Source organism: Lepisosteus oculatus, chromosome 16 (genome assembly GCF_040954835.1).
Source record: "Lepisosteus oculatus isolate fLepOcu1 chromosome 16, fLepOcu1.hap2, whole genome shotgun sequence".
Lineage (NCBI taxonomy): Eukaryota > Metazoa > Chordata > Actinopteri > Semionotiformes > Lepisosteidae > Lepisosteus > Lepisosteus oculatus.
The window spans coordinates 21,057,207-21,084,508 of record NC_090711.1 but is presented as its reverse complement, the minus strand read 5'-3'; the positions used below and the strand labels follow the sequence as shown (position 1 = coordinate 21,084,508).

The 27,302-nt window shown below is 38.7% G+C and overlaps 1 protein-coding gene across 3 annotated transcripts in view; it reads left to right on the top strand.

Annotated features, from left to right (window-relative positions):
- LOC107075942 (uncharacterized) overlaps window positions 1–26,939 on the top strand; it is an 84,893-nt gene extending 57,954 nt beyond the window's left edge. The window contains exons 15-25 of one of the 3 annotated variants that reach the window (XM_069179676.1): window positions 126–209; window positions 4,355–4,474; window positions 4,833–4,942; window positions 6,458–6,560; window positions 10,256–10,378; window positions 11,035–11,127; window positions 13,256–13,392; window positions 18,185–18,323; window positions 22,449–22,531; window positions 23,610–23,760; window positions 25,878–26,939. In XM_069179676.1, coding sequence (XP_069035777.1) covers window positions 126–209; window positions 4,355–4,474; window positions 4,833–4,942; window positions 6,458–6,560; window positions 10,256–10,378; window positions 11,035–11,127; window positions 13,256–13,392; window positions 18,185–18,323; window positions 22,449–22,531; window positions 23,610–23,760; window positions 25,878–25,922 — 1,188 coding nt within the window. In that variant the 3' untranslated portion in view covers window positions 25,923–26,939. The remainder of the gene's footprint in view (window positions 1–125; window positions 210–4,354; window positions 4,475–4,832; window positions 4,943–6,457; window positions 6,561–10,255; window positions 10,379–11,034; window positions 11,128–13,255; window positions 13,393–18,184; window positions 18,324–22,448; window positions 22,532–23,609; window positions 23,761–25,877) is intronic. The other 2 variants (XM_069179678.1, XM_069179679.1) reach the window with 2 other exon arrangements.
- Window positions 26,940–27,302: the final 363 nt, after the last annotated feature.

Here is a 27,302-nt window from a genome sequence, read left to right as displayed (position 1 = left end):
TTTTTCAGGACTGATATTGCCACAAGAGAAAAAGATCAATTGCAACAGAATGTTTACTATTGTGTCTGCTGTTCAAATCATTAACTGTAATAAAGGAAGAGCAAAACTATGGTTTTCTTTTTCAGACACAATTATCAGAAGCAGCCAAAAAGAGAATTTCTTCAAGTGTTGTTTTGCCAGTGTTTCATTCTTCTCTTCTGATGCAAGAGGTAATGATTTATTTGGATTGTATTCTCTAGAGGCCTTGCGACAGGCCTACCTCTCCTCAGGTGACTTGTTAGTCCTGAGCATATGGACAAACCACTGGGAAAAGATACATATACTGCTCAAAGTTTTCTAGGTACAAACGAATGAAATACAGTACCTAGTAAGATAACAACCGGAACACCAACTATTACAGTGAAGCATTTTGTTTCTGAAACTTAGGCTAAATTAAACCATGTGAGAGAGTGACTCGCCCTTCACCAATGATCAAATTAGTTATCTCAGCGCAGTACAAGAAATGAGCTTTAGTGGCAAGTAAGATGAAACTAATATGCTCACTTCCGTGTTCTGCCACAGACATACAGTATATCATCTATCCATTTAACCCGTCCATTCATTTTCTAATTCAGTGCTTCAGGGGAGCTGGAGCCTATCTTGGCAAGCAAGTGTCTTTAAATAGGTGAATTCGGGCTCATGGTTAGACTTGTCCCCGTTATGAACACTCTCTTGGTTAGAGGTCCTGGGGATCACTGGAAGAACAGAATTACAACCAGCCTGTCCATTGTGGAAAATAGACAAGGTGTTTACACCCACATGTTGAGAGCCATGCGAGACATGTTGGGGGATAGGAACCCTGTCAAGGTAGTTAAAAGGAAAGTAATAGCAAACGCAACTGCTGCTGTGACACTGGCTACCTGTTTAACCAGCTGATAGGTTAGGTTAAACAGGTTTCACTACCAGTAAGGTTAGGTAATTTGTTAATTAGGTCAAGGAGAGAAGAAAAAAGGTTAGCCGTTTTCGCGGTTATGTGGTTCACAATCCCAGAGGGGGTTTGGGTATCAGGGCTTCAGGTCCCTGCGGCTGGGTTTGGGAGGGGCAGTGATACGCCTGGGCTGCTGTTGCCATGGAGACAGCAACATTTGCAGGAGCAGTCAGCCTCTGGCCTGCTCTGCGGAAACGAGGTCTGGCCACCAGTCTGTGTGTCGATCATCCGATCTTTCCCATCTTTAATCAGCCTATTCAAGGTATTATTCTCCACTAGATCGATGCTGCGACATTGAGCTCCTAAGAGCCAGCAGGTATGCAGAACCGCCGGCAGATCTGAGCGTCTTCAATATTTACTGAAGATAAACACCAGCAGCAAAGTTTAACAACTTACAAGTGTTCTCTAATATCCTTTGGATCTAACTATGTGAGCAGAACCCAGAAAAGGCTTTTTTTCACCATTACAAACCTTCGTCATAATAAACCGGTGATAAACAATAAGTCCCACAGAGCACATTTCATAATATTTCACCAAAAAAAAACAAAATCTTTCCAGAAAACCTTATATATTATATCAAACGAAAATAGAAAACCGGGGCTTCACAAAACCTTGTTCAGGACCAAAATATACCAAGGTAATTGATCACAATAACACTTTTTTTTGAGGTGGCGCAGTTCAGCAAACTTTCAAAGTGGGTCGATAAGTAATACTGTAGATAACCCAGCAAAACAAGACCGCAAAAGCAAAAACAAACGTAATATCCCATGTTTTTACCTTGTTAGGGACATCTGTAGGAGCAGAACTATACTGTATCCACTAAGTCTAAATTTACTCCTCCCCAGGCTTGGAGGAAACTGAAAGGTCCTGAATTTTCAAATGACCACCTCAAAAAAGCTGGTCTGATTAGTTGAAAACACTGTCATTCATTGTATTTTCAGCCTTTTGGAGGCCTTGAGGATGGGACTTCCTCTGAGTAGAGTAGTTTAAGGACAAAGCTACACAGGAGAACGGCACCATTGTGGCCAGATGGGAGCCTCTGGCTGTATTCTGGCTGTAATCCAACTATCAATTATTGACACTGCAGGTTGTAATCAATCAGATTCTTATCAGTTGTCTTCCTTTCACACCTGGAGGCTATTCTAGAGGGTTTTTGTCACTGCCTAACAGCAGAAAAAGTCTCCAGCAGTGCCTAGAGGCTTTCTATAGCAACTGCAATAGCTTTTACAGATTTTTATTGAATTTCAATCATTTTTATACATTTTCTGGTGATACAAGAAATTTAATTCCATTTTTTTCTAATTGATTAATTTGTCCCAAATTTCTATCCATGCTAGTAGACACTTAGGGCAAGGTCTACAGGCATCTTCAGCTTTCTGGCAGGCCCCAGAATTGAAAAAAAATGATCTTTCAAGACAGAAAAAAAATGTTTGCTGTTTTTTTCTGTATATTTTTGTCTTGTGAGTGGACACAGTGAGAGAGAAAAGAAATTTCAATTCAAAACCTGAACCAGGCCTTTGCTGTGTTCTGCTGCAGAAATATAACAAAATATTTAAGGACAGAAAATTCCAGGTGGAAATTGGCTCTGGAAGACAGGACCAATAAGAGGGTACAGTGAAAAAAATATTACAAAAGCCCCATCCTTTAAAATAGTAAAGGTTTTTTTTTTCTCCTACTGAGCACCATGTCTGCGATATCCCCTTATTTTTCATCACTACTACATTTTACTAATGTAAAAATATCTGTCACTAAAAATATCATTGTGAAAGTAAAACCGAAACTATATGAACCTTAAGCCTTACCTTAATACTGTGTTCAATAACAATTAAAAGAAAGCTGTTATTGTAGTAGTTGTACAGAAAAGGGGTAAGGAGTGTTTGGTACAGACTCAATTTAGCTTTGCTGTGAATTTGGCTGCCCTGGGGCAAAGCAAGCTGTGATTCAGTGAATTCTGAGCATTCAGAGACTCAGGAGAGGTTTATAGGTGGCTAAAGAGAACGCCTAAGGAAAAACAAAAGTTTTATTGTCTATTTTATTGACTGTCAATCAATCTTTGTTGATCTCTTTGCCTCTTACAGGCTAGAAAAGTTGTTTTTAAAGCCTAAACACCATACATCTGCTGCTCTATTATTGCCTAAAGCTTAATATCAATAAAGCTTATGGAACTTTTGTGCTTTTTATAATGTTATCATAATTTTATTATTTTATTTTGGAAGGTGACCATGTCATGCCCTGACTTTACAAAAAATAAAGTCAAAACAACTTATCAACTCAGATTTTGTTTTTCTGTCAGTTTTAGATATTCATCCAAAGCAGTAAACATATCAGAGGAGCGCTGGGCTAATTCTAGGACTTTTCATTAGCTATTATTTGAAAAAAAAAATACTTCTGGAGATAGAAAGTGAAGAGCTTGTGTTGCTTCTTTTTCGGTTTTAAATATTTCTTTCTAGTGTGTTTACCAAGTAAGAGATAACAAAATCTGTTGTCTGAGACTTGGCCCAAAGGTTAGCTTCACATGCAGCAGTGAATCAGGCCTGTCTGTACTTCTCAGGAGATTCCGGAATGTTTGTATTCCAGAAAGGAATGGCTCCTGGATGCCCAGAGTACAAAATATGGTGGTCTGCAGTAAAGTTAATTTTAGTAAATTATTCGTGCTCCATTTGCTCATCTTCCTCCATATTTAATTGCTTCCTGGACCAAAGACAGCTACATAAATGCCGTCAAACATTGCTCCTAACAATCTGGGTGGGGCAATTAAGAGAGCAAGTGATCCCCCCCACCCCTCCCAGTGACAATAATAAAAACGAGTGAGATACATATGAACAGTCACATTGGGGCAGACAGAAGGGAGATTATTTGTGTTGTATTTCATTCTGAAAGATCGAAATGTTTACTGTATCTTTATATTACTTAACTGTTTTCAAAAACAGCTGTCAAAGTAGAAATCTTTAACTATAACACTAGTTCCCTTTTTTTGTTTGCTTTTATTCCCTGTACTTAATTTCCACAGGAAAAAAATGTGAGTTCATTGTTATTTGTAGGGTAAGGGTTAAAGGAACGTGTACTTAAACCTCCACAATGAATAGAGCCACAAAGCATACTGTGTGATAAGAAAAATGAAGTGAAATAAGAGACAAATTAGCACTTGCCAAGTACAAACATGGTTGTGCTTAGAAGGCCCTATGTTATTCTTGGTGTAAAATGTGTGCATATCTAGGTACTGTATTTCACTCGGGATATTATTTCCAATTTCAATTATAATATTTCAAACCAGTACAGTGATATACAGTTTCTAAAATGCATGTGTTAATAGTGATACGAATATGATCATTATACAATTGATGGCATCCTGTGTGTGCTTTAGTGTGTTTTGCCTTTTTTTTATAGGGTGACCCAGATAACATTGTAGAACATTTCAACACAAAACTTCAACAAACAGGCATATATAAGATAATGGAGGAACTTGACCGCCCTGCATTTCACAATATGAAGACTTATTTGAAAGATGTAAGTCTTGGTGTGCTCTTAGCACACATATATTTAATATGTGTAATACATTATAATATATTATAATAATATATTATTTGTGGTGTTTATATGTTCAAATGGATTGTACTTAGGATTAACATCTATCAGTATTAAAAAATGTGGAAAACGTTAAAAACAAACTAAAGGGAAAAAAAATTCTGAAATGTTTAAATCTTAAATCAGCATCAGTACAATTTTATGCAACAAAAATTAAAACGTCAACGAAACTCTCTTTGTACTTTTGACTATTATTAAATTGTATTGATTGCACAATTACAGTTCATCATTTAATTGATTCATTATGTTAAATTTGAATGTTTTATTTATTGATTTCTAGGCAAGACACACTTTGGTTGAATTACTGAACAAAACTGAAGAATACTCACACTTCTACGAAAAGAAATCTGATGCTGTGCAGTTGTTGGTGAATCAACTAAAAAGAAGAAGGTGGCTTTTTTTTACTTCCTTTGTTTTTAGGATTATTGTTTAAAATGGTTATCATTTCATAATCATTTTTAATCCTCATCCATTTGAGAACATGCTTCAGCAGCTCTTGTGAATAAATATGACAAGCCCTGTGCAGCTTTTTGACCGAATCAGAGCACCTTCAGTTTAATTTTTAGTAGCTGAATTACAAATCTGATGAGAAAATACAGCTACATAGCATCATATGCAATTTGTATTAATGTATATTGTCCTTGAAAAGACCCCTATTATATCAGGCATCTATTTAGGATCAGAAAGATGGTAAATCCTGGTTCTGGTGAAGAGAAGCCTGTCCCAGAAACACAAGGTACAAGGGAGAACCTCACCTCAGGTGTCAATGAACAGTTTAGAGAGCATTGAGTTTACCAACTAGCACATCTTTGAAAGGTGAAAGAGAATCGAAGCACTTGGAGACCTTGCGGAGAACATTACACCTCTAATAAGAAGGACACTATAGAGTGGAAGGGAATTTGGGACCAGGAATGTCCAGTATCCCATACTGTACAGTATGTTGTTGTAATGCTGCAGAAAGTTGGAAATACGGCTCTGCAGCTGGAGATATAGGCAAAGGTGAGGTTATCTAAATGGTCAGGGAATAAAAACAGATCGATTGCAGGCCTTTGAATAAAGGTTGTGCCGGTTTAAAAGACGAGAGGAAAGAAAAGGAACAAAGTAAAAGGGACACCTGGCTCCCAGCCGAGATGAAGAAAAAAGAGGCTGGCGAGTCGGTGCAAAAAAAAAGGGAAAAATTAAAACGGAGAAAATGTTTTAGAAATGAAGAATAGGAGTAGAAAGATTAGAAAAAAGGGATAAACTAGACTATAAGGGGAATGTGAAGGCTAGGTATGCAACGGTTAGCTCTAATGACGGCACAAAGATTTGGGTTCTGAACAGATTTAAGTGTGCTTGGGAACTGGATGAGGAGTCTGATTGAAAGACTGAAAGATGTCCCAGCCTAGTCTGAATGACAGTTTGAGCGCTCATGGGAACAGCAGGACACAAGTCGGTCCCGGCCCGGTCATTACAGTTGTCACTTTGAAATAATGGGAAGAGTGTTCTCTTTGTTATACAACATATACTTCAGGAACATGTCACCGGCCACCTGCTTGTCACACACTCAGCAGAAACAGATCTGTTTGTCGTGTGCTCCAAAGTACTTTCCCAGTCCTGTATGCAAGAAATTCAGGCCATCGGCCTCCTTGTTGTTTGTACAACTAAAACAATCAGCTGTTTACGGAACCATATTGTGTTCAGGAAATAGACAATTAAAACAATAGGTGAATATAGACATTGATAAAGCATTAAGAGTATAGTGACAGTGTAGGATTTTGAGAAAGAGTGATTTAGAACACAGGGAATTACAGACTGGACTTTTTTTCGCATATTATTTTTATGTTATAACAAAGCTCAAAATGTGGTGTATGATATCAAATCTAATTTGCTATCTCATTTTCCGGTTCATTTCCCTTTGTTTAGTTTCAAACAGGTTTGGGAGGACAACTTTACATACCAGCATGAACAAATAATGATAGAAACTAAACATAGTCTGCAAGAAACAAGAGAGAAATTCATTAAAGAGGTAAAAAAAATCGGATTTTTTTGCACTGTTATGCAGTATTTTCCATGCAAAATGCATTTATCTAATGTGTTCCTTGTTGTAATAAGTTTTATTGTTAGCAAATTGATGTTTGTTTTGTATTTGCTATAAATTCTAAAAGAAACCTAAAATCTCTGGTTTAAAAGCTGGTCTTCATCTCTGCAATCGTCAGCGATGGCATTAGGAAGTTTAAGACATTTCAGCAGCAATACATACAATAAAAGTCCCACAGACAAAACCTCCTTTACGTGCATGTTTAAGCCTTATGTTTCAGGACAGGATGTGTTGTTTAATCAATATTGCTTGTTGATTATAACACCGTCTTTCCCTATCTGGATTTGGACATTTGGAGAGCACAGTTAGCTCTTAGCGAGTCGGTGTTGACTCATGGCGACCCTATGGACAGCTCCCCCGTCACTACCCATAGAGTTTTCATGGCAGGATACGGAAGTAGATCGCCAGGCATTTCTTCGGTGCAGATAGTGTGAGTGTTGTTGCCGTTGTCACAGAAATGTGCCGTCAGCACCGCCCCATACTGCTGCTGCCCAATATGGGTTATTGGAGAACCTGGCACCCGGCGTGGGACACAAGCCCACTACCCTGAGATGATGAGTCTCATGCTCTACCAACAGAGCGAGTCGGGGCTCAAGGGCTGATGGAGGTGGACTTTGGTCTGGTTATGCTCAGATCTTAAGTTAAGTTTACATTAGAGAAGAGGTGGAAAGATTGAAAACTTTTTTTCAAGGAGGAACTGAGGGTGCAAGGTGTAAACCCAGATAGTGTAGTATTTCAAGTTAGCTGGAGGCAGTGATATAAAGGGGAATTCAGGGGAAAAATCAGAATAAAGAGCAACTGGACAGAGATCCTGGTAGAATTAAGGACTAAGAAGGGTTTTTACTTCAAATTGCAAGTAGGAGAGGTGTAAGGACCACACTACCAAAGCTAGTTTGAGAAGACATGAAATAAAAGATCACCCGTAGGGTATAACCTCCATGGCATAGTTGAGGTGACTCAGCAGAGACAGAAGTTCATTGTGTGCAGAACGTACAGTGGTGCTAGAAAGTTTGAGAATTTTCTGAATTTCTGCATAAATTTGACTGCAAAAATGTGATCAGATCTTCATTTCAGTCATAAAAACAGATAACGAGAACCCAATAAAACAAAGAACACACAAAGGGATATACTTTTTCATTCATTTAATGATCAAAATGATCCAACATTAAATGTCTTTGTCGGAAAAAGTATGTGAACCTATGCTTTCAGTAGCCAGTGTGACCCCCTTGAGCAGCAATGACTTTGCTGACTTTGCACGTCAGCTTGGAGGAATTGTGGTCCATTCATCTTTACAGAACTGCTTCAACTCAGTAATGTTGGGGGGCTTTCTAGCATAAACTCCCCGCTTTCAGTCCTGCCACAACATCTCTATTGAATTAAGGTCTGGACTTTGACTCGGCCATTGACAGACTTGTGTGTTTAGGGTTGTTGTCTTACTGCAAGACCCATCTTCTGTTGAGCTTCAGTTCACGGACAGATACCCTGACAGTCTCCATAAGAATTTGCTGGTACAATCCAGAATTCACAGTTCCATCAGTGATGGCAAGCCATCCTGATCCCATGGCAGCAAAACAGCCCCACACCATGATACTGCCCCCATGTTTTACGGTTGGGATGTGGTTCTTATGTTGGAATGCAGTGTTTGGTTTTTGCCAAACATACCGTTTCTCATTTAAGCCGAAAAGTTCTATTTTCAACTCATCCATCCACAGAACATTCTTCCCGTAGTCTTCTGGCTCCTCCAGCTGGTCTTGAGCAAACTTTAAACTGGCAGCAGTGTTCTTCTTGGAGAGTAGAGGCTTCCTTCTTGCTATCCTCCCATGCACACTATTCTTGTTCAGTGTTTGCCTGATGGTGGGCTCATGAACACTGATATTAGCCAGCGCTAGAGAGCCTGCAGATCCTTAGACATTACCTGGGGTTCTTTGTGATCTCCTGGAATATTATACGCCTTGCTCTTGGAGTGATTTTTGTTGGACGACCACTCCTGGGGAGAGCAACAATGGTGTTGAATTTCCTCCATTTGTACACTATCTGCCTGACAGTGGACTGGTGAAGCCCAAAGTCTTTAGATGAATAAATGAATGAAAACGTATAACCCTTTGTGTGATCTTTGTTTTATTGGGTTCTCTTTATCTATTTTTATGACTTAGATGAAGATCTGATCATATTTTAGGTCACATTTATGCAGAAATTCAGAAAATTCTAAAGGGTTCACAAACTTTCTAACACCACTGTGAGTGACAGAAGGTGGAAAGCACAGTGGGATGCAGTCATGGGGCAGAGAGTGTAGGGTCAGTGGAAATGAGAATGTAATGAGGCAGCGGAACACCTGGCATGATAATGGAGACTACTGTTGTGGGTTGGGCTGTGGTTTAAACGGGTATTGAAGTGCAAAAGAAGGGAGCTACTGTATAGTAAAGGAATGGAGCGGCCAGCTCAAAGGAGATGCTGAGCTATATTAACCAGTTGACTTTGCAAACTCCTGGTGTGAGTTAAGTGTGGGGGACTAACTGCTGGGTAGAGAGAGAAAAACAAAACCTCACATTGGGAGAAAAACTCTGGGGGTCCTGGCCCAATGGATGCCCCTCCTCAGGGCAGCTAGACATTTTATTGGGTTTGGGCACCGGCTCTGGACTCAAGCTGTAATGCTGTAACTGAGAAGACACCACACTGCCCCAGAAGCAGAGGTGGCTTGGCACTGCCTGCCTGAAATTCGGTAAAGCCACAGTGGAACAGGGGCCGAGGAGGTGGCATCAGGAGCAACAGAGGACAAGAGGAATGAACTTGAGGACGCTGAGGATAGAAACACAAACAAGACAGGATTCCAAGTCATTGGGCAGCTGCTGACTGAGCCAGAGGTAGGACACCGTACAGACCCTGGGCCGAGGAGGTGTTGACAGGAGCAACGGAGGACAAGAGGGAGGAACCTGGGGCCAAATCGGACGCCGGAAAACAGAAGCAGGAGAAGAGGCAAGATTAAATTAAAGAACATGGAGGAAAGACGTTCAAGCAGGGAGCTGTGTCAGCATGCGTAGGCTGCAAAGGAACAAGTAAAGGCTTATTCCACGCTGAAAAGAGATGAAAAGAAACATTTTGCCTGTGGAGCCTTCTTCGGGCGTGAAGAAAGAAGGAAAGGATACAGCATGAGGCTTGAGATTCAGAAGAGTGAGTTTAGACGGGACAATAAGGAAAATAAGAGAAAGCAGAAACAAAACAGATACGCCTGAGAAAGAATGACAAACATAGGAAGAAGGAAGAATGGGCTGTCCTGGGGTTTGCAGTGATTCAAGGGCTCAGGGGTCCTTTGGTCTTGCTGCGTGTTGAGTGACCACCATGCTGAATAACCACAGTTTATTTATCAACTTCAGAGTTAAGAAAAAACAGCATTTCGATGAAATAGGTTTGGGAGAAGCCAGAAAAATGGCCTGTATTCTGTACTTTTCTCTTCCTTCCTCCACACCAAAATCATTGATCACTTAACATAATATATGGTATATTTTTTAGACTTGGCTACTACGCTGCACTTTCATTTAGTTGACATGAGGATTTTTGTTTTACCTTGGAATAAATATATTGCTTTCAGCTATATTTTTGATGTTTGCCTTATAATTATTTTATAGGTTGTCAGTTTGCTGGGTCAGTGTGCCCAGGAGGCAAAATCACAGTGGGATGAAAACAAAGCAAGTGTACATAATCTGGGGATATTTAATCCCTACTACAGTGGAAGACATCCCTGTTATAAGGTAGTATATTTTGTATTTCCTAAATATTTAAATGTCGTAATCATGTTCACTTCTTAGCCCAACATTTTAATTATTGTTGTTTCACCAAAAGTGCAGACAAGTGGAAAATATCTTAGGTCGGAGCCAAGCAATTTACATAAATATGTCAGAATTGCACTTACCGTACAAAGTGACAGAAATAAAATATTTCATGGTATTTAACAACATTATTTGCTGATTCTTTCATCAGTTAACATCTCAGCATAAACATAAAAGTAAATAACAAGAACGGATCTAACAGTGCTGCTCACTGTCCTGAAGACTATGGTCAAAAGAGCAAAAAGCATCAAAAAGCATCGTCACTACTGTGATTTACTTTGAAATTAGCTTTTAACGTGTTTCCATCCGTATTCCACTGAACTCATAGGAGAAAGTTTTAGGTTGTACAATTATTTAACACTTAAGCTGCTATTCTCTTTATTAATGTTAGTTTCTCTTAAGCATTTTCAAATCAGGGTACAAACGACAAAAAAGAGGAGAAAGTTTCATGAATTTTCCAGGCTCAAAAGACATATTTTAGAAAATATCAAATTGTTTTAGCATGCTTTATAAGTCACTTGAAGAGTGTTGATTACAGGAATTTTACAGATTGTTTCTTATTGTGTGTTGCCCTACAGCTGAAGTTGTTTAACATGGCTTTTGGAAAAATTGAAGACCTGGACTTCTGTAATTTTCTGGCTGATACTAGGAAAGTCATGGAGAACTACAAGGTACTGTATTGTATTGCCATGCCGATGCAAAGATACACCACTCAAAGCTTTGCTTTTGCTTCTGAAATAAGACCTACATAACATTAACTTGACAGAATTTCGCCCTAAAATTAAACTTATGGACACTAAGCAAAAAATCATTATTATGATTATGATATTGTGTTTTTTTATGGGCGTTATGGACATCTGTTGCATATCTAGGATATAAAGGGGTGTAAAATGGCTTAAGGAAATTAAAATAAAAACAGTAAGTTATTCAATTTCATAAACTAAACAGAATTTTTTAAACTTCTTTTCTTTTTCTTCTTTTCACACAGAGAGACAGTTCATTCATATTTCAACTAATTAGTCAATATACATACACATATAGCAATTAGTTTAATTCAACAGATAAACACCATATAACGTGAAAAATTAATGAGGTGACCCATTCAGTGATCATGAATTTTTACTGAAAATAATATACTGTTTGCTTTTTCTGTCATCGTAAAATGTTCTGAAACTTTCTGAAAAATTATCATTGAACTCAGGATTTGCAAGGTGACTGTAACAGACAGGCCCCACCACTCTGTGAGCCTGTTGTAGACATGACTGCACAAACTGTATATTTTTACTCACTATCACTCTTTTTTATTTACACACCTAGTCACTCACAGTCCTCAAACACACTAACTATCCCTTCTTTCACACCCTGTCTTCACACCACACTTCCTGATCTCCAATCAGCTGATCCCTGATTTCAGCAGGAAACACCATTGCCCGAAGTTCATCACCATCTCCCCCACACTTGCATCGCCCATTTTCACAAACTCAACGACCACTTCCTCCCTTGCCAGCCCAGCCCACTGGCTGTTGTGCACATACTGTATTTCTGTCACTGGGACATGACAGGATAGAAGAGAATACCGTCTTCAGTTCAAAAGCTCTTTTCCGTCCGAGCTCTTTTGGGTTCTTAGATATCACACACTGGTCTTCTCCTCCTGCTGTATTTCTGCTCACCTTCATACTGCACACCATTCATGGTCACATTCAAACATGCTGCTAATACCAACCAGCCAACACCAACCCTTCCACTACACTACCTGATAAACTGCTCTACTGCATCAGTGAGTCCCTAGTCAACTGCAGAACCACACCACTTGTGTGCACAACTTTCCCGGCACTTCAGCACAGTTGAACAGCCTGCAGATTCTCTGTCCACACCTCTTTGCACTCAGCCCAGGCTCTGGGCAGACGCACCACTGCTCAGCTTTCCCGGACAGTGCACTGCTGCACAAGTTCCCTGCTGCTGTACTGATAGATGTACAGTAGGATGAACCCACACGCTGCGTGAGACAGCTGACAGTACCAGGTGCCCTATCATGACTAATGCTGGCTCACTCCACAGCTTTGCCATGACAGTAAACCTGACAGTGAATCTTTTAATTTATAGCACGCTTATCTCACTTCTTAGTCTTAAATAAAATTAAGCAAAACTAGAATAAAAAGATCAAGAACATATAAAGTATGGGTATACCAAGTAGGGTAGGTGACTGATTTTATTGGGGTCCAAATTAAATAAATATTGAGTTGGCTTGTAAATCCCTTGTTCCTCTCACTGTCTACTGACCAACTGTTCACTTATTCTTTCCAGCTGGTTTCAACTGCTGCTTCTTCTGAAATACGCTTCTGGTTCTTATTAGCACCATCAGCACACTGCCTTTCTGCAATGACATAGTGCTGTCTCAGACACCATGTGATAACAGTAATAACACTACAATTGCAAAATGATTATAAATGATCAACATTTCGTCAACAGGTGATCAGTCCAGATTAAAAATATATAGGGTTCCCTGAAGCTACTGAAAATAAACTGCAAATGAAAGTTCAGGAGATTAGAATTCATATTGCTCTGATTTCTCTGTCTTCCCCATCATTGTCCGTCATCTCATCGAATGTGTTTCCTTGGTCCGGGACATCAAGCAGTGCTGGAAATATTAAAACAAGCTCAACTGGGAATCACACAGTACCGAATTGTGTGGCTTTCAGAAGCTGGAAACAGCACATCAATGGATAACCCATCATGGTGAAAATGTGCAGCGTTGACAGTTCTCAAAACTGACACAATGCGGTTTCTTTTTTTCTGCAGGACAACGCTTTGAAACTCCTGGATACAAAAGTACAAGAACTTGTAGATGCACATGAGATTGATCCTGAAATGAAAAATGAGATTAAAGCCTGCGTCCTGAAGTCAGCTCAGTATGAATTAAATGATGCTATAGAATGGTAATTATTTTTAAAATTATGATAGCAGATCAGTTTTTATACCTACCTGATTTGTGCTAGGTGTTGGAATGCCTTATTTGTGTGTTTTCATGCTGTGGATCACAGCTACAAACCCTACAACCATGTGCAGAGAGAATGAGGCAGTGTTGGGCAGACTATTCATGAACGAGGCTCCAGGAGAGAAGGTTTTAAGTCAGAGGTCTAGTAATCAGACGTTCCTAAAATAAATTTGACAGCCACTCTCTATAATATTGCTCCGATTGCATAACCAGAATCTGGTGTCCAAGACCAAGAACAAGGTTCTCTTGCATGGCATAACTTTGAAGAAGAACAGCTTCAGAATCAGAAGGATATATTTGCGAAGAATGTGTATTTAAGCAGGGCAATATGGTGGTGCAGTGATTAGCATTGCAACCTTGCAGTGCTGGGACCTGGGGCACTATATGTGTGGAATTTGTATGTTCTTGTTTTGCTCATGTGGGTTTTGTCTAGGTGCTCCATTTCACTCCCACAGTCAATTGATGGTCGGTTATTTGGTTTCTGTAAAATTGGCCCATGTATGAGTCTTTGCGAGTGTGTGTGAGAGTGTGCAAGTGTGTGTGTGTGTGTGTGTGTTTGTGTGTTTGTGTGTGTGTGTATGTGTGTGTGTGGTGATAGACAGGTGTCCTGTGCAGGGTGTATCCTGCCAAATGCTTCCTGGGACAGGCAGCAGGCCACTGAGACCCTGAATTGGCTAAGCGATTATCGAAAGTGATATGATAAACATACAGTAAATGCTGCTTTGGAAAGAATATATCTGACCACCAGAAGTATACAGTTATCATATAATTCCTTCCTCTCATGTTCTCAGTCAGTTTAAACACAGACTCCTTTGGTACTGAGCTACATGACAGGTGTCCTGCTTTTAAACATGTCAAAATACAGTCTCTGCAAATTGTAGAAGTATTTATGGAAAAAAATGATCAAATGAAAACTTAATTAGAAGTCTGATTGAACAATATTTGATATATTTTATTTCATATAGTTCCTCTCATGAATCTCAAGGCATTGTATAATAAAACAGTCAACCAAAAGACACGGGCATATGCAAATTAAAACTGTCAACTGAATTAAAAGCCTGAGTATAAAAGTGAGTTTTAAGACAGAATTTGAATGTGACCATATATGGGGTGGGTAGTCATTCCATTGCCTTGGAGCCCCAGAACAGAAAGCATAGTGTCTGGAGTCACATATTGGGATCTGAAAGAAGACAAGAGTCCATTCAACTTAAAGATAGGAATCAGTTATTCTAAAATCTACAGCTTCCTAGTGCATGCAAGGAAACTCAAGCAGCTGATATATGCTCATCCTTTTAAGTTGACTTAAAGTCTGAGTAGTTGAGGTCTGCACATGCTGTAACCTTTTTGCTGAATTTGTTTGGATACAGCAGCAAGTGCTAAATTACACTAACAAAACAAAACACAATAAGCATGCATTAACTTTTCTAAAGATAACTGTTACTGATAAGTGGAATGTTACAAAGATAAAAAAAAACCTTCAAAACTGTATTAGCATGAGCTTTATATTCATGATCTGGATCAAAACGCACCGTCAATAACCAAACTGAGGTTGATAAGGAGAGCTATGAGTCTGGTTCAGTTTCATCTGATTTTTTTACATCTAAGCAGAATGATAAGGCAGATAGTTCTTAAGTAATGTTACACTTTGTGCAAGCGAACTTGGGTGTAATCAGAGCAGCAATGAAAGATGATGTTATAACTATGAAGAATCTGACCCAAAATGGAACATAAACATAGTAAAAACATGTAACCTAGCTGTGTTGAGAAAAAACAACAACCCTTTAAAACAAATTGTTTTCTATTACATAAATAGAAGAATAGTTTTAAAAATAATCCTAAAAAAGCAGTAATTACAACATCCATATCTAATTTATTTACCAGTCTATCTTGGGTTAAAAATTACAGCACAAACAGATAATGAACCAGAGGCAGCAGGCATCAACAGATTAATAATAATAATAATAATAATAATAATAATAATAATAATAATAATAATAATAATTGCTTACACTTATATAGCGCTTTTCTGGACACTCCACTCAAAGTGCTTAACAGGTAATGGGGACTCCCCTCCACCACCACCAGTGTGCAGCCCCACCTGGCTGATGCGACGGCAGCCATAGAGCGCCAGAACGCTCCCCACACATCAGCTATCAGTGGGGAGGAGAGCAGAGTAATGAAGCCAATTTATAGATGGGGATTATTAGGAGGCCATGATTGGTAAGGGCCAATGGGAAGTTTGGCCAGGACGCCGGGGTTACGGATCATTAGAATCCCTAAACAGAAAGACATGGTTCACACAACTGTTGCCAAAAATGCTGGCTGATAATTACTGAGCAGGCTAGAGTATAAGTTTTATGTTTTGTAATTGGGGGATGCAGAGCAGAAGTAAAACTTCAGACTTTGATGGAAATGATTCATTGAAAACATGGGTGATAATGGGACAGAGAATTTCAAAATGTGAATGCAGAAGGACCTTGTGAATAGGATGTAGGTAAATATTATTACTGTATATTATATAAAGAGCTACAGTATATGATTATAGCTATAATATTGACCCCTCTTGGACGTCTACCACATTTTGCTGTTACAAGATCAGATTGTAACACATTTAAACAGGATTTTTTGTATGATTAATAAAACATATGTAACATTTTAATGGGGCATTATCATTTTTATTGTGACAGAACATTTTAAGGCAAAATAAAAAAACTGAAAAATCCAGCTTTGACGAGTAGTCACCCCCTGAGACCTTAAGCATTTAACATGTACAGTAGTTGCTCTTTTGAGGCAGCAGTTAGAAGCTCATGTCTTTTGCAGTGTGTTGTACCCAGCTTTTCACATCTTGTGAGGTTAATTTTTGCCCACTCTTCCTTGCGGAATTGCCCCATGTTGCTCCCTGGGGGAGTGGTGGAGTACAGCGATCTTCAGGTCCTTTCACAGATGTTCTATGGGACATAAATCTGGACTTTAACTGGGCCACTCAATGACTTCCACCTTCTTCTTTTAAAGCCACTCAAGGGTTGCTTTGCCTTTGGGTTTGGGATCATTGCTGGATTGGGTGCTGGATAATTGATTCATTGTGGTGAACAGTGCACGTTGGAATGCGGCGGCAAGGGCCTGGTGACTCTGACAGCAGTTCTGCCTGACGGCAGCTGCAACTTAACTTAACTTAACTTAACCAATGTAGAGACTTACTGTAACTGTTCCTACTGTAGGAGTGATACGCTGCCAGGGTCTGGTGTGAGTTAGAAGGCTTGCTGCAGAGTTTTGGATATATTGTAACGTGTTGACAGCAGAGTTAGGGAGCCCACAGAGCAGAAATCGAACCTTGATGTTATAAATGCATGAATCAAGCACTGAGCATTGGACATTGATAGAAATTGCCTAACACGGACAAGATTTCTGCTGTGAAAAAAGACACCTTTATCGATTTTTTCACGGGGGGCTCAGAAGACAGGAGAGGATCAAGTGTGACACCCAAATTCCTGACTGCGCATGAATGGGGAAGCCATCCACCATTACTGTGAAACCCTTAAGTTTATCCCGCTGAGATGCTGCCCGCCAGTAGAATTTCTCTTTTGTCACTGTTTCGCTTCAGAGAATTTGATGTCATGCAAACGGGATAAGTGATGGAGCAGAGAGATCAGAGGAGGAAGAGGTTGTAATGTAAATCTGAGTATCACCTGCAAACAGTAAACTTGAGGACCATGTTTGCATATAATCTGGCTGAGAGGAAGTATATAAATCATAAAAAGAAAGTGGACCAGGACTGAATTCAGCAGCACACCAGGATTGGTAAAACAATGGGGGAACATGAGGAATGGGGGAGACAAAATGCAAAATGCTGCCTGCCAGTCAGATGAGAGCAGAACCAAAGACAGAGCCATTGATACACAAGAATGTCTGCAAGCGATTGAGCAATACTGTATCAAAAGATGCACTGAGATCAAGCAGCATAAGAATACTTGTATCTCATATACTGTATATGATCAGACACAATAAGTTAATCATTCACAACCCTAACCAGAATAGTCTCAGTGCTATGATTACAGTGACATCTGGATTGGAATGGTTCAAACAAATCAGTGGCTATCACACGAGCCTGTAATTGATGCGCAACATATTCTAAAACCTTAGAAATAATTGGTCTAGTTCATCGTTATATCAGAATCCAAGCCAGGTTTTTTTCAATATAGGAGTGATAGATGTCACCTTTAAGCCAGTAGGGAAAGGGAACTGTTGCTGATGGGCAGGATCTAGGCAACAGGAAGTTGTTTTGCAACTGTTAAAAATTTGTGTAAAACAATGTGCAAGTTGAACTGAATTGACTGAGATAAATCCAGAAAACAATTTCAGTTAAACATAAAAGGTCCAGACCATTCTCAGTAATGAATTTGTTCACTACAAATCAAGGAGCAAGTGTTAAATAAAGCTCCTTTTTCATCTTTTCCAGAGCTGGAATTACTGTGTGATGCTACAAAAAGAAGGACACACAAAATACCTAAAGAAACCAGAATACCAAGCTGCCCGGAAGGGACTGATTTTACAATCTGCTACTGGAGGACCAATAACAGCATCTAGTGTAGTGGAACTAGTATTCAGTTAACAATAGAAACATAATAGTGCTTGTACGGTGTCAGCATCAATTAATAGATGTGTTGTTTATTTCCATTGTAAATCTAAGATGTTTTTTTTTCATAGCTCTGAAAAATAAATCCATCTCTTTTTAGGTACATGGGTAAAATCCAAATGCCATTTGCTGAGAAGAAATTGACAGAAATTGTGAATCGATGCTTCAAGGACTGCTTCAAAACAAAGCTGCTGAAGAATGCCTATGCCTGCACCTCAGTTGAAGAAGCAAAGAAGCTGGTAAACATTTGATAGAATATTTTAAAGCTAACAAACTCTCGATATTGAATGTTAAATAGCAATTACCTAAAGCCATTTTCTTTTTTTAAAAAGTGATTTTGTCTATATATTGTTTGAAAGTGTGTCAAGAAATACGTAACAAGAAAATATTTACTAACTGTATCATTAAAAATATAATCCAGAATTATGTCCCCATAATCCATAGAATGCAGAATCCATCAAATTCTTTTGACCAGAAATAAGGATATTACTTATAACCAAAGCATTTGTTTGGTATGTTTGGTATCATATTGTTAAATGTGATGAGTGGTATATAGAAATTAAGTTAGTTTTAAGTTAATTCAATGGGTATTGTTTGGAGTTTTGTCAATACAATATTCATTGATTATAATTGACTCAGTCCACAATGGCTTGAATCTAAGTGACCAGGCAACATTACTAATATCGAACAATGACTGCGCCATTCTAAGTCAGTCAGTCTTAGTCACCAAGCCAGTCTTTTTATGAATGATACAGTGCAAACATGGGGCTCAATCCAGTTTAAATGCAGGAATACAAAGATTGAAAAAAATAATATAAGTACCAAAGAGACCAATTTAGGTTTTGTAAAGGGACTGTTGCCTTAAAGTTGTGGTGGAAGATATATATTCCTTATATAAAGAAAATGTTTGCTGCTTTAACATTTTGCAGTTTGAAGCAAGGAGAAAAGTTCTCTTTTGTATAGCATCTGCTTAAATAGTTACCTTGTCCTTTGAAGAGGAATAAGAAACAGGTCATTTTCTTCTTAAATGTTATTCAAGCCTCATTTCAGAGTTACAGCAAAGCCTTAAAAAAAAAGATCAAAGAAACAGAGGTTAACAGAGATTAAGATGCATTTGCAACTTTTCTTATGTTCTGAAATTGTGGGAGTTCAAGTACAGATCTCTGCTTATTGAACATAAGGCTTCCTATATAATCAGGACAGTTTTCAACAATAGTACTATATTTACTTATTTGTAGTAGCTATTCCTCAGAGATACCATGAGTAATAAAAATTAACACCTCTTCTTTTTTAAAATGGCTACAGCATTATGTATTCTATATATTTTAATATCTGTGGTTATCAATTTTTTTGCATCTAAACAATCATTTTTAATATTTATTGATTTTTAGACAGACCTATTAGTGCCTCTTTCTCTACAGATACCACATCCATCAGGTTGAGAGTGAGCCACTACATACAGTAAAACAAATCTGGCCAGGTTGCTCTTTACAGTGAGATTGTGTGACTTACTAGCTGTCCGTCATTCCGCTTGATCACCTGAGTCGATATAGTTTGATTTTCGTTGACTCATGAATATACTGTACTTATAGCCCCAAACCTTGCCCGGCCCCAAGTCCAACTTTGTTCACAAACTGTTAAAAAGCCCAGTTCAGGGTGTCTAATTAATTTAGAAGAAAGAACCTGCCTGATGTTACAAGACATACACTCCTCTGAGACTAATCTTGTTATAGTTTACCTCCCCAACCTGAGCATTAGTAGAATAACATCTCTGAATCCTTCATCCTTGGATTCCCAGTGATCTATGAAGTTTCACTGCCCCCTAGCAGAGCTAATCTCCCCATCCCCCCCTCGGCTGTACAGCTCTAGCTATGGTAACCTCATCCGAGGACAGTCAGGTATTATACAGGTTTCACAAGGAGACCACTCATCCATCTGCTGAAAAAACAGGGCTTAACTATTCAGTAACCAAATCACAAGTGCTCCCTCTCCACTGATTCTTGCCTTATTACAGCATCCCTAGCTCTTCACTCATGGACTCACAGCTGCTTCCAACTTCTAGAAGAATTGTGACTGATGAACATGCTCCCTCACTCTACCCAAGAGCAAAACATGATTCAAACTCCATCTGGAGTTTGGATCCCTGTTGAACTTTTTTCCCAACCCTTGTGGGGTATGGAGAATCTTTTATTCCTGATAGCCTTTTTATTCACAATATAGTTTCCAGAGACAATGTAGCATTTAATAAATCTGTCATCTTTTGTTCTAGATAACCTAACCAGTTCTTCTGTCCCTTATACTGAGTTGATTTTACTGTGCTCAGCTTGAACATGCCTGAGATCTAGCTTTTGCTTTTCACACCTTGTTTTTTTTCATGCTGGGAAACCTTGATCTTACTATTCCTCTACAATCCCCTGCAGGTTTTAGAAACACATTATTTTCAATCTAGTAACCATCCAGGTTATTTTGCCCCCTTTGGGGGTAGATAAATCCCTTCCACGATTTACAACCAGATGATGTTACTGTTCTCCTTGCGGGGTAAGAGAGAGAAAAGGAACCTAGACTGTTTTCAGTTTCTCCAGTCTTAGCAGTGTAAGCCCACTCTCAACTGATCCCATCTGGCCAGGTCTGCCGTATAATAGTAATAAACTTTATTTTATATAGCGCCTTGAAAGGTGACTTAGGCACAGCAACAATCGAGTCTGTGACTATTTTGCATCTTAACATCTCAGACTTCAATAAATTCTAGTACCAAACCCAACATTGCTAAGACAGCTTTCCTCTGCTCTGAGAAGGCTGCTGTCTCTGAACCCCATTAGTGCTTTCCTGTGCTAGTCATACTGCATGCATACTAGCAAAAAAACAATCTGAGTACAATGATTACTGTGTTGAGACAGGATGTTGTTACCACATGGCCACCACAAATCCAAATGTCATAATATCATATAACACAGATTATTATTTTTAATTACAGTATATTCATTCTTGTGCTTTGCTGCAGTGACTCCCCAATTTTGACCCTTCTGTGTTCTGGATTTCAGCTCTGGACAATGCTTGCCTGCTCCACTATTTTCCCCAATTTGACACACGCTTTCTTTTGAGAGTGGTGTTGTCACTTGGCCTCCTCATCAGAACTACTACATGAGGCATAATTTCACTTACATGTCCTTCTCACTTTGCTGTATCTTATCTTCTCCCTGCTCTCTCTCAGTTCTTACTCGCACTTCTGATATCACTCTCCATGTCATTGTATCTCTTACTCGTGTTCTCACAGTCTTTCTCTAACTCATCCCATGGCCGCCTCTATGATCTCCTCAGAGATTGTGTACTTAAAGTTGACTCATGTCCCTGAGTCCTTGGCTTGTGGACGATAAGACCCACCAACTCACACAACTCCGGTTCTCACTTCCTCTAGATCGTCCCTTTCGGGGAGTTAGAGTGGATGACCCTTGACTCAGTCGATCTCTTTTGGCTGGACTCACCTACATTACCTTACTGAAACAGCAACGTTTCATTTGCATGTTAATTGGTTTCTGTTTAAGGGCGTCTTTAAATTCTTTTACTCTCCTTGAGCTTCCTTGATTGTTGGTCTTGTGTTCTTTCACATGCATTCGAAGGCTATATGCATGTCTATATTGTTCGTTACGTATACATAATTGAAAATATATATGTAATCCTAAAAGAAAGGCAACATGTTTACAACAGACAAGACAGTTCCTGTGCACAGGCAGACAGACAAATCATGTACCATTGAGAGTGGAACAAAGAAAGATTTCCACTGAGCATGGGCATTTTGAAAGGGGATCACAGATTTCCAGGAGCACTGAATTGGATATGACACCCATATTATCCTAAAAACATTAGGAAACAATTGCATTCACTTACAAAAAGATTTACAGTAACTACTAGGACACGAGGAAGTATGTCATAATACTTCATATCTGTGTCAATATTTTTTTAGAACTGAAGAACCTGACCTGTGAAGTAGTGAGTCCACAGTGAGTCAGTGAGTCCTGTTTGTGAGGACAAGGGTAACTGCTGCAGCTACTCAGATTGCATGTCAGACTCGGATTCACTGGCCAAAAAAGAACGATGGGTGACACTGGTGGTGCATTAGCTGTTACTGAAAACATGAAGTTCATTTAATAGGCTGTCCTACTTTAAGATATAAGATTTACTGTACACTAGACACGGATTCACATGGACACGAGCATTCAGAGTGGCTGCATCTGTATAAAGGCAAGAAAAGGAAAAGCAGAGAATAAAAAAGACATATCATTTGTATTGATTGAATACCTGGATGTTTAGACAGTTTCTAGCCAGGTGTAACTTACTGTATTTTATTTTTCATATGTAATGACCAGGTAACAGAAAAACTGGAAAGTACTATCATGGCAGCTAGCAACTACCTAAGGACTGACCTGGAAAGAGATCTTCACAATAAAAGGTATATGAGTGCAACCAGTCACAGATGTTATATACTGTGGATCTAATGTGTTTTGTATTAATCAAATTGTTGTGGGCACAGGACACCTTGTTGCAGGCAGGCACTGGATGAATTTATTCAACTGCAGGTGGGAACAGGTGGTTAGATAATGGAACTTCTATACTATCTATGTTAGTACTGATAACACACTCTTCATTTGGAAAGGATGTGCTGATCACACAAAACTAGGAAACAACTTCCTCAATCGATGATTAACAGACCATAAACTTCTACTGTGACACAAGCCTTTTTCAGTACAGTGAGAATGTGCAAGGCAGAATCCAGCACAGAAGACTTAATGAATAGTATTCATTTCCTCTACAAGGCACAGTCAGTAACACCGTTTGTATTTTTGGTAACCCGAATAAACTAATTGAAAAATGTGCTTTTGTTACAACTAAGCAGCTGCTTGGTGAAGTTCAGACTGAAATATAGCCGTTTTTCACATTGCTGTTCTGTAAAGGTTGTAGACATTCAAACAGCCATATCATGTTGTTTGAAAATAAATTCCTGTACTTTATAGAAGCTTTCTATTTTTGCCTCTATGCAGACATTGTTAAGAGTTTTATTTTTTAACATTAAGATTGGGCTTGCTTGCAAATAACTGATGAAATAGAAAAAAAAGATCTCCCTGTCTAGTTTATTATACAGTAGTTTAAAATGATTAGGACATAGAGTTCTGTCCTTACTTCCAGAGCTGTCGGAACATTCAGTGTATACGTTTTCCCTTCAGAGGATGAAGCAGGTTGACCGTACGTTAACCCTTTGTTGTAAACTCCAAGGCTGAAGCAGTTTAACCAGTGGGCCGAGCTGCAGCCCACTGTTTCCTTTCATTCACCTTCTGCTGAAGGATCTTTCTTAGTTGCAGGGACACAGCAGGTAAAGCAATACTGTAAGTGGGTGCATCACCTGAGAGTGAGCTTGTTGACCACTAAAATGTTAGTAGTATTTAAAGGTGTTTCCCAGCATTATTGTTCCATCTAACTTTGTTGAATAATAATATTGACTTATTAAAATATCAATGTGATTTTTTTCTCAGGTGGGTTAGCTTTAAGAGAAGAGTTGTCAATGACAAGTCGGTTCCGATATTGGTGCGATTTACTGCGGCAACATTAAATCTCCGAGTGGTAGATGAACAGAAAAAGGAAACCAAGCAGCTGAAAGACCTGTTTCAGCACATGATAGAAGTGGTAAATACTATTTTTTGAGAAATTATTATTACTGAAAATCTCCTTTTTTAACACTTCCAGAATGCTTCCTCCTATATTGTTCACACACAAATTGTGTGATGTTTAAAATATTAAATAGTGATTCTGTCACATGTGGAAAAATGTATTTACCTGTAAAAAGAAATCCTTTAGCCACTAAATGGTTCCCTTGTACCTCAGTAGATGCCAATCTCCAGCTAACCAGTGGCATCTCTGGCTGTAGCTGCTGTTGATTTCTCTGCTGTTGATACAGCACTCCTGCTGGGCCAGCCTGCCAGCATCCACACACACAGAGCTATCCAAAGACACGCATTGCTGTTTTATAAGAGAAGCTGTTTTCTTTTTCTCTCACTCCAAGAGTGTGCCACGTGCCAACTATATCCCGGTCACTGCACAAAAAGGGACTTTATAGTGGCAAACCCATCTTTACATAAAAGCAATCTGTGATACAGCAGTGTGATGCTCAACGCCATCGAATCTCAAGCGTTGTGTTGGCAGCATCATGTTAAGAGATGCTTTTCCACAGCAGTGACCAGGATAATTGTCAGTATTGAGAGACAAATGGATGATGCAAAGTATAGGCAAATCCCAGTGGAAAACTTACACAAATCTCCTAAGATCCTAAACCCAGGTAAAAAAATTCACCATTCAGCAGGACAAAGACATAGTATCTCAAAGCAAAATCTATACTGAAGTGATCTGTCAAGAAGAAAGTGAATGTCCTTGAGGAGCCTTGAATTCAGGAAAGAATTTAAAAAATATATCACCAGGTTTGCTCATTGTAATTTATCCCCAATATACCCCCTAGTCAGAACTAGAGCAATTTTGTCAGGATGAATGGCACATTACCATGATGCTCACTGTACACGTTTATTTGCTGGTGCTCCCAATAAGCATTGGCTTTAAGGAACTGAATAACTTTGTTTTCTTTGCAGCTTTTGCTGACATTCAGACTCGTTTAACCCATTTAAGAATTTTCAATTGATTCATTACAGTTTTGTAAAACAAAGAACTGTCTATATACAGTATGATTAATATATAGACATATTTATTTGGTATGTTTTATTCTAATTTATATTTAAAATACATACTGATGGAAAAAAGTATGCAACACCCCCACCTCCACACTCCCATCAGTGTGGAACAGGCTCATCTGTGAAGAGGACCTGATGCCTCTGCTGACGAGTCCATCACAGCCTCTGTCTGGCCCAAGCCAGTCTGGTGTGACATCTAGGAGGTGTGAGCAGAGGGCTTCTGACAGGTCTCCTTGCTCTAAGGCTAGCAGCATGGAGTCTCACTGTCCTGTCACTGATGAGGGCATTGTGTCTGCCAACACTTTCAGCAGCAGTACGGTTGGCAGATCTGAAACGATCTCTCAAATGGACCAGTCTGATGTGTCGGTCCTGCTCTGTTGTGATCACTCGAGGGCGACTGGATCTTGGACGGTCATCTGTCCTGCCGGTCTGCTGAAACCCTCTCTGCAGTTGGGATACAGTGGAGTGGCTTACTCCATAGTGTCTGGCAACGTTGGCACATGACATGCCTGCCTGCAGCATGCCAGTGGTCCTTTCCCTTGCTTCTGGTGTCATTCAAGGCATTACGGAATGCACAGAAAAGTGACTAAGTGTGGCCTTTTTCTTGCAGTGACCTAAGCTTTGAATTAAGGCCTATTTAAAGGTGACCTCATCAGGCATAATTCCACCTGGACCTACAGTAGTTGGTTAAAAATGTACCTAACGAGCTTTCGTGTAATTGGCAGATTGCAATGCCTCACTGCACAAGCTGTATTGCTGGCCAGAGGGCTTAAAACAAACTGACAACCTTTTGTGAAAGTGCATAAGCTATAACTCTAGTATTTTCATTCCAGAAAATGTTGTGTTTCATTTTTCCATCAGTATATATATATATTTAAAACCGTTAAAAAAAACTGTTTATCAATGCAAAATATGACAAATTTTCCTTCAGTATATTGTGATATGTAAAGCAAGTGCAAGAAAACTTTCACAGAATTTGTTTTCCATAACATTTGGATTCCCTTTTTGAACTTGTATTGGTGGGTCAGGATGGAGTAGATTTTAATCCCTTCTTTTTATTTGCAGGTTGACAAAGCTCATGAAGGAGTGAAGAAAAGGACACTGCTGTAGGTTATTGACAAAGAAGCATTTTTATGCGCTGTGGCTTTTAGACAAATATGTTACACTTGTTTTTATGACAAATGTGACCCTTGTGAATTGTAAGCTATACAATCAGTTCTTTATTTAATTTACTAAATGCATTGCTAACAGTGGGATTCTTCTTTTTGTGACCTTTCTAAAAATGAGGAATCCAGATGCTTTTTTAATGCAGTTGATAATCATTTAAATAATAACTGTATATCTATGTATACTGTGGGCAGCACGGTACGTTTATTATAGGCTTTGTAGAACAATTTTCAGATTTGCTGCAATTGCCCACCATCTTTACATTTTTAAAGAATGAGATTAGCATAATAGAGAAAAGGGTGGCTTCTACCAAAATCGATTTTGCCAAAACATACTCATGTTAGTAGCAGCCTTAATAGCCCAGCAGTGTTAAGCAGTGTGTCAGTTCCTAGATGTTGTGCAGGGGTGGTTGTTACCAAGTGGTGGGGAAAGCTTTATGGTTAATGTTACCAGCCAGTAGTATAACTTTGCCATCTAGTAGTTTTTCGTATTTTACTCTTTGCACATTTTCACAGATAGTTTAGTAACAGTATTACAGACAAGAATAAACATTTTTGCAAAGAGTTAATGCCTTGTTTTACATTAATGTCAGTAATTTACAGAAATACAATTTTAGTAATTTGCCATAGGTACAGAGCAGCAAGTTTGATGTTTATAAATGTGAAATGTATTGGACCACATACTTAATTTTAAACGTTTTTCACAGTGCAACTTCTTTTTCACAGTGTTTAATGGTATTTGTTTAAACTGTGAGAATTATGTGTTAATCAGGAAAGGCACATGCAAATTTACATGGTTCATATATAAAAAATGTATCTCATAGTTAAAACTCATGATAGCCAGATTTCATTATAACAAAGTGAAATTCTTATATGAAAATACTGATACAGTAAGTAATCTTTTTCTGTTTTGTGCATATATGACTTGATTTTTAAAATAAACCATAAATTCATTTAAAAATGATGTCATTTTTTAAAAAATATTCATTTACAAGGAATTTAAAAGTTCACCCTCACTATGGAACCTGGTAATATACAGATGCAGCCACTCAGAACGTGCATTAATCCTTTTTACCCACTGGTGGAACTGTGATTATGGTGTGTGATTCATTGTCCAAAAACATTGATAGGTGGTACATGTGGTGCATTAGATGTTAGTGAAATAATTAAATCATCTAATCTGTTTTCTTACTGTTTATCATCTTTAAATCCACTGTGGAATATAGTTATATGAAATTATGTAACTAAAGGGACATTCTGGTAGCTGACAACAGAAAATAACAGGAGTATAACGTCTGTGAATGTCATAAACAATATTAATTTA